This window comes from Schistocerca serialis, chromosome 2 (genome assembly GCF_023864345.2).
Source record: "Schistocerca serialis cubense isolate TAMUIC-IGC-003099 chromosome 2, iqSchSeri2.2, whole genome shotgun sequence".
Taxonomy (NCBI): Eukaryota; Metazoa; Arthropoda; class Insecta; order Orthoptera; family Acrididae; genus Schistocerca; species Schistocerca serialis.
This window is the reverse complement of record NC_064639.1, coordinates 1,161,800,742-1,161,816,021: the sequence shown is the minus strand read 5'-3', so window position 1 is coordinate 1,161,816,021 and position 15,280 is coordinate 1,161,800,742. Positions and strand designations below refer to the sequence as shown.

At 41.2% G+C, this 15,280-nt stretch overlaps 1 protein-coding gene across 1 annotated transcript in view; it reads right to left on the bottom strand.

The window, feature by feature from the left end:
• Positions 1-573: 573 nt before the first annotated feature.
• Positions 574-15,280, bottom strand: part of LOC126458623 (uncharacterized) — a 77,161-nt gene continuing 62,454 nt past the window's right edge. Inside the window, exon 4 of the mRNA XM_050095790.1 lies at positions 574-932. Within this exon, the coding sequence (XP_049951747.1) occupies positions 810-932 (123 nt within the window). The 3' untranslated portion in view covers positions 574-809. The remainder of the gene's footprint in view (positions 933-15,280) is intronic.

Here is a 15,280-nt window from a genome sequence, read left to right as displayed (position 1 = left end):
AAAATTTTGCGTAAGCTAGAAAGAGCTCTCTGACCTTCCCAAAATTAACTGTCAGTAATTTAATGTGACGTCTATTTGCTTCTAAACGTATGAATTTTCAGCATTACAGTGTTGCAATTACTAATTTGTGCGACAGTTTGAAGCACCGTTTTAATGATGAGGACGATATTTAATACTATTTTAAGCAAACTTTAATATTATTATCTTCATCTTTTTTTTTTTGTTGCAGTTGCCAATTTACGTGCTGTCATGTCCCGAAGCCGTGCTATCACAATTTCGAGAGATTGTCAGAAATTGCATTCATTCAACAACATTCTTTATCTTCTTCTTGTAGATGACTTTTGCAGGTTCAACTTGCAGCCACTCTTTAGCACGAGACGCCAACGAAAACTGCTCGAGTTGTTAAGAAGCCAACTTGGACACACCTACCGGTTTAAAAATGTTGCTCTGGGGCTGTAAGTGTATCTGTTCCAGCGAAATGTTTTTCCATCCACTTTTGTAGACAAATTTATGTTTTTCGGCAATATCTTAGCTAGTGATAATAGTTAGGAAAACTGGAGGCAGCAGCATATCTTATTTTTTATATGTACGAGAACAACACATTTTCCATTTATTCAAATAGTTTCAAAATCTTTGTCAGTTTGTGTTTGACGTGCTTACGCATACAGACTTGAAAAAAAAAATCTAAAAATGGTATAACTTAGCAAACTACGTGTATGAATACACTGCCCTTGATGCCACTTCTCAAGTCTCAGCCATAGTAAGCTGTCAATGCCAGACGTAAACTGAGAAAACAGCCGAATATCACATCACGTTATACGGGCAGCCATGATCTTCATGGTAGGTGTGGTGCTCTTCTTGAAGTCTGGCTCCCCGTATTCCTCATAGGACACTTCAACCAGGGTCTCAAATCCCACTCGCTCCGCCAGGATCTGCGAGAAAAAGAAAATTCTATCGTCAAATTCTGGTCTAAGGTACTGACACAGCAAGCACTTGAGTAACTCCCGTCACTTGTCATATACAGCGTACGTCAAAAAGAATATACGTATTACCAAGTACTTGGTTGTCAAAATTATCGATCACTGAGCTCTGTTCGATTATTGGAGGGAATGAATAAATCGACTAGAGTATATTCATTGCCACTAGACGTTGGTTGTCTTCTGTTTGCTTTGTTATCGTCACATGTTGCAAAATGGCTACTCCGCAGCAGAAATCATTTTGTGTTCTCGACTTTGTGTTCCGAAGGGATGAAACATTTTTTTCTGTAGATATGGGATGCGCGCGCGTGTGTGTTTGTTTGTGTGTGTGTGTGTGTGTGTGTGCGTAAACGAAAGAGTCCTGGCCGTCTCGTGTATCCGACACAAAATGTCGCACTGATTCAAACCGCTTTCCGGCATAGGCCTACAAAATCAAGTCGTCGTGCCAACCGCGAACTAGATCTATCTACAACAGTAATTTGGCGTGCTTTGAGACGTCGGTTGGTTATGAAGTCGTACAAGCTCCACAACGCTTTCGCACAACGCATCGTGTTCAATGTCGACGCTGCTTTTCACCTTAGTGGGAAATGAAACAAATACATTGTTCGAATTTGGGGTCTACAGAACTCACATGCACATATTGAACATGTACGATATTCCCCCAAAGTCATCTGTTTACGCCGCGCTCTTTTTTAATGGAACACTGTTAACGGTTAGCGGAATGTTAAAGAATTCTTTGTTTACGAGACTGAGCAAGGACAACGTCAAACGTCATTTTTCAACAAGAAGCTCCCCCCCCCCCCCCCCACACACACACACCTCCCAATCACTGGAGTCTTCAAGCGCTTGAATATCCGAATGAAACTGCACCGAGCCGTTGAATTAGTCGTCAAACAACCCGCAAGGAAGTACTTTTCAGCAGGTCTCCACGGTCATCGGATTTGACGCCCTGTGACTTCTTCGAGTAGGGTCGTATTGAGGACAAACTTACAATAAGGACAACACACACACACACACACACACACATACCCATGCCCGAGCGACGACTCGAACCTCCGCGACGGGGGAAGCCGCTCGGACCGTGGCAAGGTGCCCGAGACCGCGCGGCTACCCGGCGTGGCCATTTTTGATAAATGTGTGCATTCAAATACGTATTTTCTTTTTGAAACACCCTGAATGATGCAAAAGACAGTCATTTTACAAATGACACGACGGAAACCTAACTATCAAACAGACATCGATTCATAATAACCACTGGAAGAATAGCTTGAGGACAAAGTGACCGTATAAAACGAATGGTTACTTCAACATTTTCACAGCACTGATTATGAGATTAAACAGTGCTTAACTTACCTTATTTTAGCCAGTGCAGTTGCTGCTGAATACAGACTAGCCTCAGGTGAAAGATAATCCCTAAGGAAACCGCCATTGCAACTAAGCTTGAAATGTTTTCTCCATCCAAACATTTTATATTAATCTTACGGAAGGATTTAGTATCAAATTTGTGTGTTGTCCAGTCTCATAAATTCATTCATAAATTCTTGGTCACCACACAAAAAATTTTTTAAAAAAAGGAAGGATTACGATATACACTAAGTAATGTTGTAGTTAATGTTGAAATATGGAAGTCAACTATGGAGACTGGACGATACCCATCAGAGGCAGCACATTATGGAAAAAACCGTAGCAACTAAAGGATTTTGGAAAGCTCAGTCGATGAAATGATCATTTCATTAAATAACGACACTGGCAGCGACACTTCAACCACCTGTAATTGCGATAATACGTAGTTAATTCTTTGGAATTTTATCACTGTCACTATAGAAATGATGCACATGCAGATTCTGTTAAATGTCTGAAGCGTCTATTACGCGGCATCAGCCGTACAACAAAATTATATTAGACCAAGTTTTGACATTTTAATAAGAAGCCCAGCTGAAGGTCACGTCAGGTGTTCACTCGTTATTATACAATACAAATTGCTTTCACTGTTTACTTTACTGAGGTTGTGTTTTTTGTATTGCTGTTCTCCTTTTCCGTGACATCGGCAGGCTTGTTTTAGATATGTTTTCTCACCTCGATTGACACTGTGAGTTAACGAGCATTGCGCTCTCATTTAACATATTAAACATATGGCCGAAGGAGTTAGCCTGCAGGAACTGTGAAACGAACCCTTTGGTCGAGGACCGTGTGGCACAAAGGGCGCAGATTCACCACGAGATGGGGAAACTCAGAGGAGTCTATTTTCTATTGAGGCCTGAGCGCTGTAGTGTGGGAGTGAGACAGACGAGAGCCTGCGTCATAGGGAAACCCAGTAGAAGCCGTTTGTGGCCAAGGAGACGTAGCAGTGTTAAATGTGGCGGACCTAAGATCGGCCATAAAGGAAAAGTTTTGTAAAAATTGTTTAATTCTTTAGTAATGCACGTAATCAAGCCACAGTAATTGTAATCCGCTCTCCTCCATAAAGTTTCATGGTGATTCCAATAAAACTTCAATATTGATCATATCTATAATAGTTTAGGATTTACTGTTAAAGTGAAATTAAAAAGTTTTGAAGCAAAGACCTGAATGCTAAAATCTGAACGCTTTGGTCGATCTTAACGATCAACATTTCATATAGAAACGCATCACTAAAGTGACAAATGTTGTAAATATCAACTCTGTAACTTTATTTGTTTAAAAGATGTAGTAAGTTTGAATTATCAGTATTTTGAGTTAAGCATCAGATCATCATTTCCTCTACACAATACTCAATGAACGATGACAGAATGGCACTTTATTGATTCATTAGGTAATAGAATACTTGTTGAAAAGTTTAGTGTATAATAGTTACTTCTATTCTTTATTTATTCATCAGAAAGCACATTGGTGCAAGGCTACTCGCCGTGACATTCAAAGTTAAAAGAATTTAACGTTTATTATGTAGTGGATATTATTGTCACTTTATTTAGAACGTGAAAGTGGTCAAGCTTTGATTATTTAAATGAGTTAAAATGTGAAGTAATGTAGGATAAGCTGTAGCTAATCAGATGGACGGCTTCAGGAAAGGGAACTGCCCTAGTCAGTTGAGCGAAGGTGTTCGGCGCGCGGGAAACGCTGTCGGAGACGGGCAGAGGGCAGTTCTGGTCGAGACACCAAAGAGTACAAAAAAATGGCTCAGAGCACTATGGGACTGAACATCTGAGGTCATCAGTCCCCTAGAACTTACAACTACTTAAACCTAACTAACATAAGGACATCACACACATCCATGCCCGAGACAGGATTCGAACCTGCGACCGTAGCGGTCGCGCGGTTCCAGACTGAAGCGCCTAGAACCGCTCGGTCACACCGGCCGGCGCCAAAGAGTACAGTTCGGCTGGAGACACCAAAGGGTACAGTTCGAATGCAGACGTGAAAGCGGACAGTCGGTCTTTAGGCAGCTAGGAAGCGAAACGACTCAGAAAATGTCGCGTTGTGTGGTATCGCGGGACTAAGTCTCTGAGCGGTGAGCAGCCAAGCGCCTGGTGTGAACTCTAACTTTTCGTGTAGTTAACGGGGTGGAGTATTGGACTTCTAATTCGCTAAGAGATTGTGAATGATTGAACCGCGTCAAATGGATATACGCTCGAGTGTAACAGTAACTCTAAATACGATCACTATCGCTATTAGTTTGCTTTCTGAATAAACATTATTCTAACCAAATCACAACTGTGTGGTCTACATCATTTATGTGTCGTTAATTTAGCTCCCGATATTATTATTACTGTTATTATGTGTTATGTTAACTTTGTATTTTGCAAACTTGCCATCAGCCACACAATTTAACTAAAGGCTCACAAGCCTGTAATTCAGGGCGTGTAATGCGACACGTGTGGTTCAGTCCCTAGACGAGTTTGAACCAAGACGTGTCGACGAAGAGGAACCGCATGTGAGCCCGAACATCTTTGGGATACTAGTTCGCAACGCACACAAATTTCAATTTTTTTGTTATATTACAGATAAGAAGAGGGTGACAATTATTGAAGTATATTAAATAAAATCCTCATAACTTCTGAACGGTTTGCGTTAGGACGTTCAAAGTGGCCGTGGGGGATAATGGGAATTAATATGCGCATGCGCACGCTCCTTGTTGTTGACAGCTATTTTCATTTCGATGGTTTCGTCAATAAGCAAAATTGGTGCATTTGGGGGACTGAGAATCCGCATTTCGCGATCGAGAAGTCTCTGTGTGGTGTCCAATGTCCAGTCACGGAATAATCGGTGCCATAGTCCTTGATGGCACGGTGACTGTCGAACGGTACGTGAAGGTATTGGAAGATAATTTCATCCTCGTTATCCAAAGTGGACGTGACATCGAGAAGATATGGCAGAGCTCGACCCCATGATATCCTGGAGGAGCACTTTGCGGAGCGCATTCTGTCTCTGGGCTTGGGCACGGGCATCGATTGGCAGCCACATTCTCAGGATCTGAACACATGTGACTCCCTTTTGTGGGGTGCTATTAGAGACAAGTTGCATAGAAATAACCCCTAAACGATTACTGAGCTGAAAGCAGCCATTCAGGAGGTCATCGACAACATCGATGCTCAGACACTTAGCGGGTCGTGCAGAATTCCGCTATTCGTCTGCGCTACATGATCGCCAATGTCGGCAGGCATATTGGACATGTCGTAACCTAAATTCGAATATCTGCAGTGACGTTTACACGTTGAATATAGACTGTGCACACCGTAGTTTGTTACTAATTTAAGTTTTTCTTCATATAGTTCAAGAATGATGACCCTATAGGTGTGGTAACAATAGTTTGATTCCAGACCTAGTGATCAGTTGCCCTTAATGAAGAAGACCGCTCAACTCTTGACGCATAAGTGCAGTACACACTAAGAGAGAGAAAACGACGCACGACGAAGGAGTTATGCAAATTGATCACGATCGATATTCACAGAGGTATCGGCGGAGAATTCAAATTGAAACGCTTGTAAGAGGTCCGAGCAGATGTAATTTCGATGTATTGCTCATGTGCTGCCTGCGATATGCAAGGTATAAGAGAATCTCTGACCAGAGAGCAGTGTTGACTGCATTAGGAACTGTGTAGCAGTAGCAGTAAGTTGTTGCTAGTCTGCAGTCTGCTCTGCTCTGGTCTGGTGTATCGTGTTGGCTGGCCCGGTCGCGGTGCAGCTATGCCGGAGCCTGAGTATTATTGTATAAGGTAAAAAGCAGCCTCGCGCATATGTAGTAATGTTATCTCAAGTCCCATGTAAATGTTTTAAAAATCTCGTAATAATAATCTTTCTCATAAAAAGTAACTTTTAACAACCATTCATTTCAATTTAAAAAATTTACTAATTTCTGAAATGGTTCAAATGGCTCTGAGCACTATGGGACTCAACATCTTAGGTCATAAGTCCCCTAGAACTTAGAACTACTTAAACCTAACTAACCTAAGGACATCACACACACCCATGCCCGAGGCAGGATTCAAACCTGCGACCGTAGCAGTCCCGCGGTTCCGGACTGCAGCGCCAGAACCGCTAGACCACCGCGGCCGGCTTACTAATTTCTCCCATCCATGATCATTCCGATTGTTACAAAAGAAAAATCACTTGCTTCCTTTCATAAATGACAAATCTATCGGCCAGCATTGCACAGGGCTGTGCCAGAAAACATTATTTTAAGAGAAGATATATATACACTCCCGGAAATTAAATTAGAACACCGTGAATTCATTGTCCCAGGAAGGGGAAACTTTATTGACACATTCCTGGGGTCAGATACATCACATGATCACACTGACAGAACCACAGGCACATAGACACAGGCAACAGAGCATGCACAATGTCGGCACTAGTACAGTGTATATCCACCTTTCGCAGCAACGCAGGCTGCTACTCTCCCATGGACACGATCGTAGAGATGCTGGATGTAGTCCTGTGGAACAGCTTGCCATGCCATTTCCACCTGGCGCCTCAGTTGGACCAGCGTTCGTGCTGGACGTGCAGACCGCGTGAGACGACGCTTCATCCAGTCCCAAACATGCTCAATGGGGGACAGATCCGGAGATCTTGCTGGCCAGGGTAGTTGACTTACACCTTCTAGAGCACGTTGGGTGGCACGGGATACATGCGGACGTGCATTGTCCTGTTGGAACAGCAAGTTCCCTTGCCGGTCTAGGAATGGTAGAACGATGGGTTCGATGACGGTTTGGATGTACCGTGCACTATTCAGTGTCCCCTCGACGATCACCAGTGGTGTACGGCCAGTGTAGGAGATCGCTCCCCACACCATGATGCCGGGTGTTGGCCCTGTGTGCCTCGGTCGTATGCAGTCCTGATTGTGGCGCTCACATGCACGGCGCCAAACACGCATACGACCATCATTGGCACCAAGGCAGAAGCGACTCTCATCGCTGAAGACGACACGTCTCCATTCGTCCCTCCATTCACGCCTGTCGCGACACCACTGCAGGCTGGCTGCACGATGTTGGGGCGTGAGCGGAAGACGGCCTAACGGTGTGCGGGACCGTAGCCCAGCTTCATGGAGACGGTTGCGAATGGTCCTCGCCGATACCCCAGGAGCAACAGTGTCCCTAATTTGCTGGGAAGTGGCGGTGAGGTCCCCTACGGCACTGCGTAGGATCCTACGGTCTTGGCGTGCATCCGTGCGTCGCTGCGGTCCGGTCCCAGGTCGACCGGCACGTGCACCTTCCGCTGACCACTGGCGACAACATCGATGTACTGTGGAGACCTCACGCCCCACGTGTTGAGCAATTCGGCGGTACGTCCACCCGGCCTCCCGCATGCCCACTATACGCCCTCGCTCAAAGTCCGTCAACTGCACATACGGTTCACGTCCACGCTGTCGCGGCATGCTACCAGTGTTAAAGACTGCGATGGAGCTCCGTATGCCACGGCAAACTGGCTGACACTGACGGCGGCGGTGCATAAATGCTGCGCAGCTGGCGCCATTCGACGGCCAACACCGCGGTTCCTGGTGTGTCCGCTGTGCCGTGCGTGTGATCATTGCTTGTAAAGCCCTCTCGCAGTGTCCGGAGCAAGTATGGTGGGTCTGACACACCGGTGTCAATGTGTTCTTTTTTCCATTTCCAGGAGTGTATATATATATATGCGTTATCCGGCGCCTTCATTGAGGTAACAATTTTTCTCTTTTTTATTCAGAATGATCTTTCAGGGCCATGACGCAGCACTGCTGACGTCCAAAATTTACCAGGTTAAATTCACAGTCAATTATTGAAAAGTTATAAGTGAGCGACAATTTAATTCAGAGGTTTTTTACATTGAATTATTACCAGGTTACTGAATTTATTTTTTGTTGTTGGGACGTTACACTAAATGTGAATGAATTTTGTACGGAGGTTAAATGTAAAGGAATTTTGTGGGGAGGTTAAATGTGAAAAAAAAGAAAAAATTCGTGGGGAGGTTACACTAAATTAGAATATTATTCATATTATTCACATAAAAGAATTTTGTGGGGAGGTTACACTAGTTAAAATTTTGTGGGGAGGTTACACTTGGCGACGACCGGCCAGGATCGTATTTTTTTTGTGAATTTCTGAGAAGTAGTCGTATATCTGCTCATATTTACTTAAATGTAGTTTGCATCTGGCGCAACGCATTTACTAATTTGTCACTCTTTCTTTCACAGGTCATCGGCACTTTATTGCTCTTTGTTGGAATTGTATTTGTTCCATTTTTGCTTTGACTTTGATTGATTTTGTGTTTAATTTTGACAGTACATCGCGATGTGCAATGAATGAAATAGCCGACTCGAATAATTTGACCGATAATACTTGCGACACTCAGTGTAATAGCGATAATCCTCTAATTACAGATAATCAGTGCGTGCCAGTCACTAGTAATGATTTTGATCCTAATGATGAACAAACAAATTCGGTTATGTCCACAGTAAATGTAACAATTGATGACGCGGCACGTTCCGTTACAATGAACGCTGTCCAGTTTGACACACCCGGTTTGCAAAATTTGAATTGTGAACAGATAAATTTTTTTCACGAAGATGAACAATGTAGTCAGAATACGTCAGATTTATCTGATTCCGGTGTAGTGACCAACAGTGCACATCCAATTGGCGAACCTTTTCAAGAATCAGAAAATGACCAAATGATTCCACAAAACGTGACAAATGTAGATACACCAGCACATAACATAGAAAATAGAGTCGCTAATTTTGGCTTGGATCAAAAAATGGCTCTGAGCACTATGGGACTTAACATCTTAGCTCATAAGTCCCCTAGAACTTAGAACTACTTAAACCTAACTAACCTAAGGACATCACACACATCCATGCCCGAGGCAGGATTCGAACCTGCGACCGTAGCAGCCCCGCGGTTCCGGACTGCAGCGCCAGAACCGCACGGCCACCGCGGCCGGCTGGCTTGGATCAAGTTGTAGCATTATTGCTACAACTTAATGAAAAGCATGACAACCTTAATGAATCGAACAAACAACTTAATGAAAGTCTCAAGCAGTCGAAGAAAGAACAAGACAACAATTACAAACAACTTAATGAAAAACTAGACAGCAATTCCAAACAGTCGAATGATAAACAAGACAAGAATTTCAAACAACTTAGTGAACAGATTACAGCCGTTGCCGTCCAATGTCATGATACTAAAGAACAATTACGTGAGGAAATTAAGGCTTATGCTAGGAATAGTAGTGAAGAAATTAGATCCGTTGCACAAGAATTAAGTAATACACATGCAGCCACAACGAAATTACTTAGAGATGAAATTAGTGCAGTCGCTAAACAATGTTCTGAAAACGCAACACAGTTACGCGACGAGTTTAAATTAATGTCAGCAGAACTTTCACGCACACTGGATGCAAAAGTAGACGCGAAATTTGACCAACAGAGCAGCCAAATTGACGAACGTTTTAATCACCACCTACAAAACAGTGAAACGCGTTACCGTAAATTTATACAGGAAAAGAATAAAGTAAAGCAACAAGTCATGGAAACAATTACTGCACAGAGACAGGAAGATAAGTGTAAATTGTTTACGAAAGCAAAAACATACGTAGACAACAATATTGCTACAGTATCAGACGAAATCAAACAGTTGAACACCGAATTGCATGATGAAATCTCCGATCTTAAAACAAAAACAGACACACACATATTAGACTTTCAGACAATGACCAACAGACTCGAAAAGTTGGAACTAATACAGGATCCCGATGCCATCAAAGCAGACGTTAAAAAATCGAACAAAACCACACGTAAAATACAAAAACAAATTAATGCTTGTGACACTAAAAACGACGATCACGTAAAAGCACTGACTGAAAAATATGATGAATTGGCCGGTCGTATTGACGTTATCGAAAGTAATAATGACACCAAATCAGACGATACGTCACCAGTTTCGCTTAATCAAACACCCGAATTCCAAAATTTGCAGCAGACGATCAGTGAGATAGGTTCGTCCAATAATACGTTACGTAGAAAATTGTCATCTTTACAGCAAGAAGTGTCGGAGGTGAAAAATATTTCAGCCTTTAACACATCACAGCATACGCCACTTTCCGAGCATTTGTCAGACTCACACAGCCAGTATAATTTAGGTAATTTACAAAGAGTACGTGAGTTACATTCCGAACAGTCACAGACAAATAGATTATCATACAATCCTGAACCTGTTCAGACATACAGAGACGATAATTTTGATTACAAGCAATTTTTATCCTTAAGAAAATCTAAGGTATTTAAAAATAACAGAACACAAATACATCCTTTGGACTGGATACGACAATTTGCTTTTGTATTTTTATCAGCTTGGCCTGTAACGCAGAAACTAGAATTGGATTGGATACAACAACTTGCTTTTGAATTTTCACCGGCATTGCCTGTAACACAGAAACCAAAATTTATTTGCAGTGCGTAATAGACCTCAGGGTATTCATTACACTTCGATGAATATGTGCCGTAGCGTGCACAGGGCCCCGAGCCGTAGTAGTGCTGTTTCATCTTTAGTTTTCTGCACTGCTGCCTTCTCTTTTACTATCCTTTATATCTATCAAAACAACTCTTCAACTATTGATCTATCTAGGATTAGAAATGTGTAAAGAAAATCTGATATGACAAATTTTACCGAAAGTGACAGTTTTCTTTAGACACTCCCGAAGCGACAAGAACTGCCAGCATAATTTTAATAACAGACAAAATTTTAATCATCAATATCGTCAAAATTTTCAGCTATCGCAGACGCATTTTGGCAACAATAGAGGTTTTTTTCCCAACAACAGCAACAAAACCATCCGGTTAGCATACCTAACCAACAATGTAATGTGCAGGGTCAACCAAGCTTCAATGTTTCGCCGCCTACACGTATAGCGTCGGCTCCACCAAATAGTAACGCACAGCAACAAGGAAATCACTACGTACAGAAGACACATCATTTTAATTCCTATCGCAACGCACCATATAGAAATGACTATCATGACAGACGTAAAAGTAATGAGCACAATTTTCAGCGTACGCTTAATAACAGTCGGTCTTACCAGCAGCAGAATCATCTGCAACAACAAATTATCATGAATGAACCAGACAGTAGATATCATCCCGAACGTAATATGTTAGGAAGAAATAACAGAACAGTACAAATAGTTGAAATGCCACAGCATCCTCCCGCGAATAACAGCACGTCAGAAAGAATTTGACTAGATACAATACAGGTTGCATCTTCCAGCAACGTAAGCAATACTTTTGACACAGAGAATCTTGTTCACGAAAATGTTATTACTTTTGACGACATCCGAGACACTCTTTTTCAGGAAAAACCAGTTATTCAAAACACCATTTCCCACCTTGTCACTGAAGTAAAGATTGTATCATCCAAATTTTCAGCAGTAATCGATTCTGGATCACCTATGTCAGTCATAAATGAGGAAACTTTCAGCGAATGTAACAAAGAGAATACCTATCCTACGTTACCATTAGGCAAAACTAAAATAAAAGGAGCAGTATCTGGTAAAGGAGTAGATGTAAAGTCTTTCACTCAAATTTTTGGATTGTTCCCTTATTGACAACAGACGTTATTTTAGGTATGAATTTTTTTGTACAACACGACGCAATTATTGACTTTCAAAATTCGTATTTAATGTTAAAGGATGAAAATGTACAACTGGCTTTAGAATTTCAACACTCTTTATCTGTAGAAAAACAAACAATTAATCGGACAGAGGCCATTTCTGCATCACGTAACATAGACTGTCATTCCACATTGTTCACAGATACGTACGTACACAACTATAATACTCCAGACGAAGCCGACTATGGCGTTATGCAAATGATTTCTGATAAAGTTAAACAGAGCAGTGCAAATACAGACGACGAACGTTCAGAGCTACGCAATATTCTTTTACAGCAAGCTCCAGTTTTTGACAACATCCCTGGTACTATGTCCGGATTTATGTATGAATTTCAAGTTAAACAGCACGATACATTTAAAGCCAAACATTATCCTATTCCATACATTCACAGAGATCAAGTTAAGAAAGAATTGCAAGCTATGCTTGACCAAGGAATTATTGAACCGGCAGTTAGTCCGTACATAAACCCGCTCCATATTGTTAAGAAAAAGGATGGTTCACATCGCCTCGTACTTGATTCGCGTCACATCAATGACATTATTATTAATGAAACAGATCGCCCACAGACACTAGAAGAACTTCTACAGAAATTTCATAGTACTGCTATTTATTCCACGTTAGATTTGAAATCGGGATTTTGGCAAATTCAGCTCCATCCGAACTGCAGAAAGTACACAGCTTTTCTCTGTTTTGGTGACTGTTACCAATTTTGTAAATTACCGTTCGGTTTAACGATTTCTTCAGCAGCATTTATTCGTGGTTTGAATACTATACTTCCGACAGAACTAAAAGACAGAATCACAGCGTATGTAGAAGACATTCTTATTGCAGAAGCTAACTGGTCTGAACACAATCTGATTCTTGAACAACTGTTGCAAACTTTTCGTGCACAAGGACTCACAGTTAATCTTAGCAAATCGCACTTTGGAAAAACTTCTATAAAATTTCTTGGACATGTAATTTCAGCACAAGGCATTGCGCCTGACCCCGAAAAACTTCAAGCTTTACGTGACATTACTGTTCCTACGACGAAGAGACAACTACGCAGATTTTTTAGATTAATTAACTTTTTCCGTAAATTTATTCATTACTCTGCTTTAGACACCCCTAGATTATGTCAATTGACAGGTAAAAACACTATTTGGTCCTGGGATAGCCAAGCGCAGTCTGAATTTGTCAATCTGAAACAAACTTTGTCGAATGCACCACTTTTATCATATTCAGATCTTAGTAGAATTTTTTCCATTGCCACCGACAGTTCTAACACCTCTTTAGGCGTACACATTTTTCAGGAAATTGAAGAAGACGGTAATACAGTAATTAAAAACATCGCCTTTGTGAGTCGCATTCTGTCACCCGCTGAACGCAATTATTCTGTTACAGAACTTGAAACATTATGTGTTGTATGGGCATTTACGAGATTTAGGCATTTTCTTTATGGAAGACATACGACCGTTTACACAGATCATAGAGCTATCCAGTTTTTACTTTCAGCAAAATTTACACATGACAGGTTAAGCAGATGGAAACTTTATTTACAGGAATTTAATTTTACAATTATTCACATTCCCGGTACACAAAATATTGTAGCAGACGCACTATCCCGTTCTCTCAGGCAACAATCAGCAAGACATCGCAACCAACTTCTGCAAAGCAAATTTCAGCGTCATGTACTGTAAATTCAACAAGGTGCTTTTGAAAATTTCATTTCGGCATCGTTACGAGACATAGCACAGGAGCAGAGCAAAAACAACATATGGAAAGAAATTAAACGCCTTTGGTAAGATAGGAATAGTGTTACCATCAGTAACCATTACACTGTACGCAATAACATTCTGTTTCGCCGCTCTCACCCTGACAGCAACAACTGGTTACTATGCATTCCTGACGAACTTTTTAACAAATTAATTTGGTATACTCATTTAAATTACGCACATTATGGAGCCTGAAAATGTTCTCTTATACTGAGACAGAACTGTTATTTTGTCAACATGGAGAAACGTATTCGACGAGTTTTAGCGTCATGTAAAATTTGCCAGAAAGCTAAGTCAGACACGACTTCACATATTCCTCCGTAACATCCCATTGTACCTGTTAAATTGAGACACATGGCCGCTGTAGACATTTTTGGTCCGATTCCCAGATCTAATAGAGGTTTTTGTTACATCTTTGTCACTGTTGAACTCACTTCAAAATTTGTAACCTTCACTCCGTTACGCAAAGCTACTGCTAAATCTGTTTCGAAAGCATTTGTAAAACATTTTCTATTTCATGTAGGGCACATATTGAAAGTAATTTCCGACAATGGACCACAGTTTCGATCTGCTATATGGACACGTATGTTACGAGTAAGAAACATTTCCCCGATTTATATATCCAAGTATCACGCTTCTTCGATCCCTTGTGAACGACTAATGAAAGAAATTGGTAAACTATGTAGAATATACTGCCATAAAAAACATATTCATTCTGACACACACATACTCTCATTCCAGGATGTAATTAACTCCATACCAAATGAATCTACTATGGTATCTCCGACTGTTGTATTGAAAAATGTTGAACCACCTAACAAAATTAAAGAACTAGTATCTTTTCCTACATCTCGTCGACTACGCCTCCATGAAATTATTAACATTGCACTCAACAACATCAAACGTGCCGCAGAGCGCCGGAGAAGACAGCAAAAACAGGTTTGTACACGCCGTGACTTTCACGTTGGACAGAAGATATTGGTATGCACACATTATTTATCCAACAGTGGAAAGAGTAGATGTAGTAAATTTGAGCTTCTATACGCAGGTCCATATCGAATTCGTAGCATTCCTAACCCCAATGTAGTACACGTCGAAACTTTGAGAACCAGAAAAAGCAAAGGCAATCACCATGTCTCCAATATTAAACCCTTTATTGAATGAACATACTTTATGATTTGTCACACTGTAATGCCATTTCCTGAATTTTATATGACCACTTATGCAAATATATTTATATGAACACTTACTGATGATTATCATATTTTTTCTTGGCAAGTGCCCGGCAAGGTAAGGTTAGCAGGTCGCTTTTCTTGTCGTTATATGTCAGACCATGCACATTTTTCATTTTTTGTGTATGTATGATTGTTTTCCTAACGAAAGTAGAATTTTTGTCTGTATGCACTATGAAATCTTTAAGATGTAACGAACAACA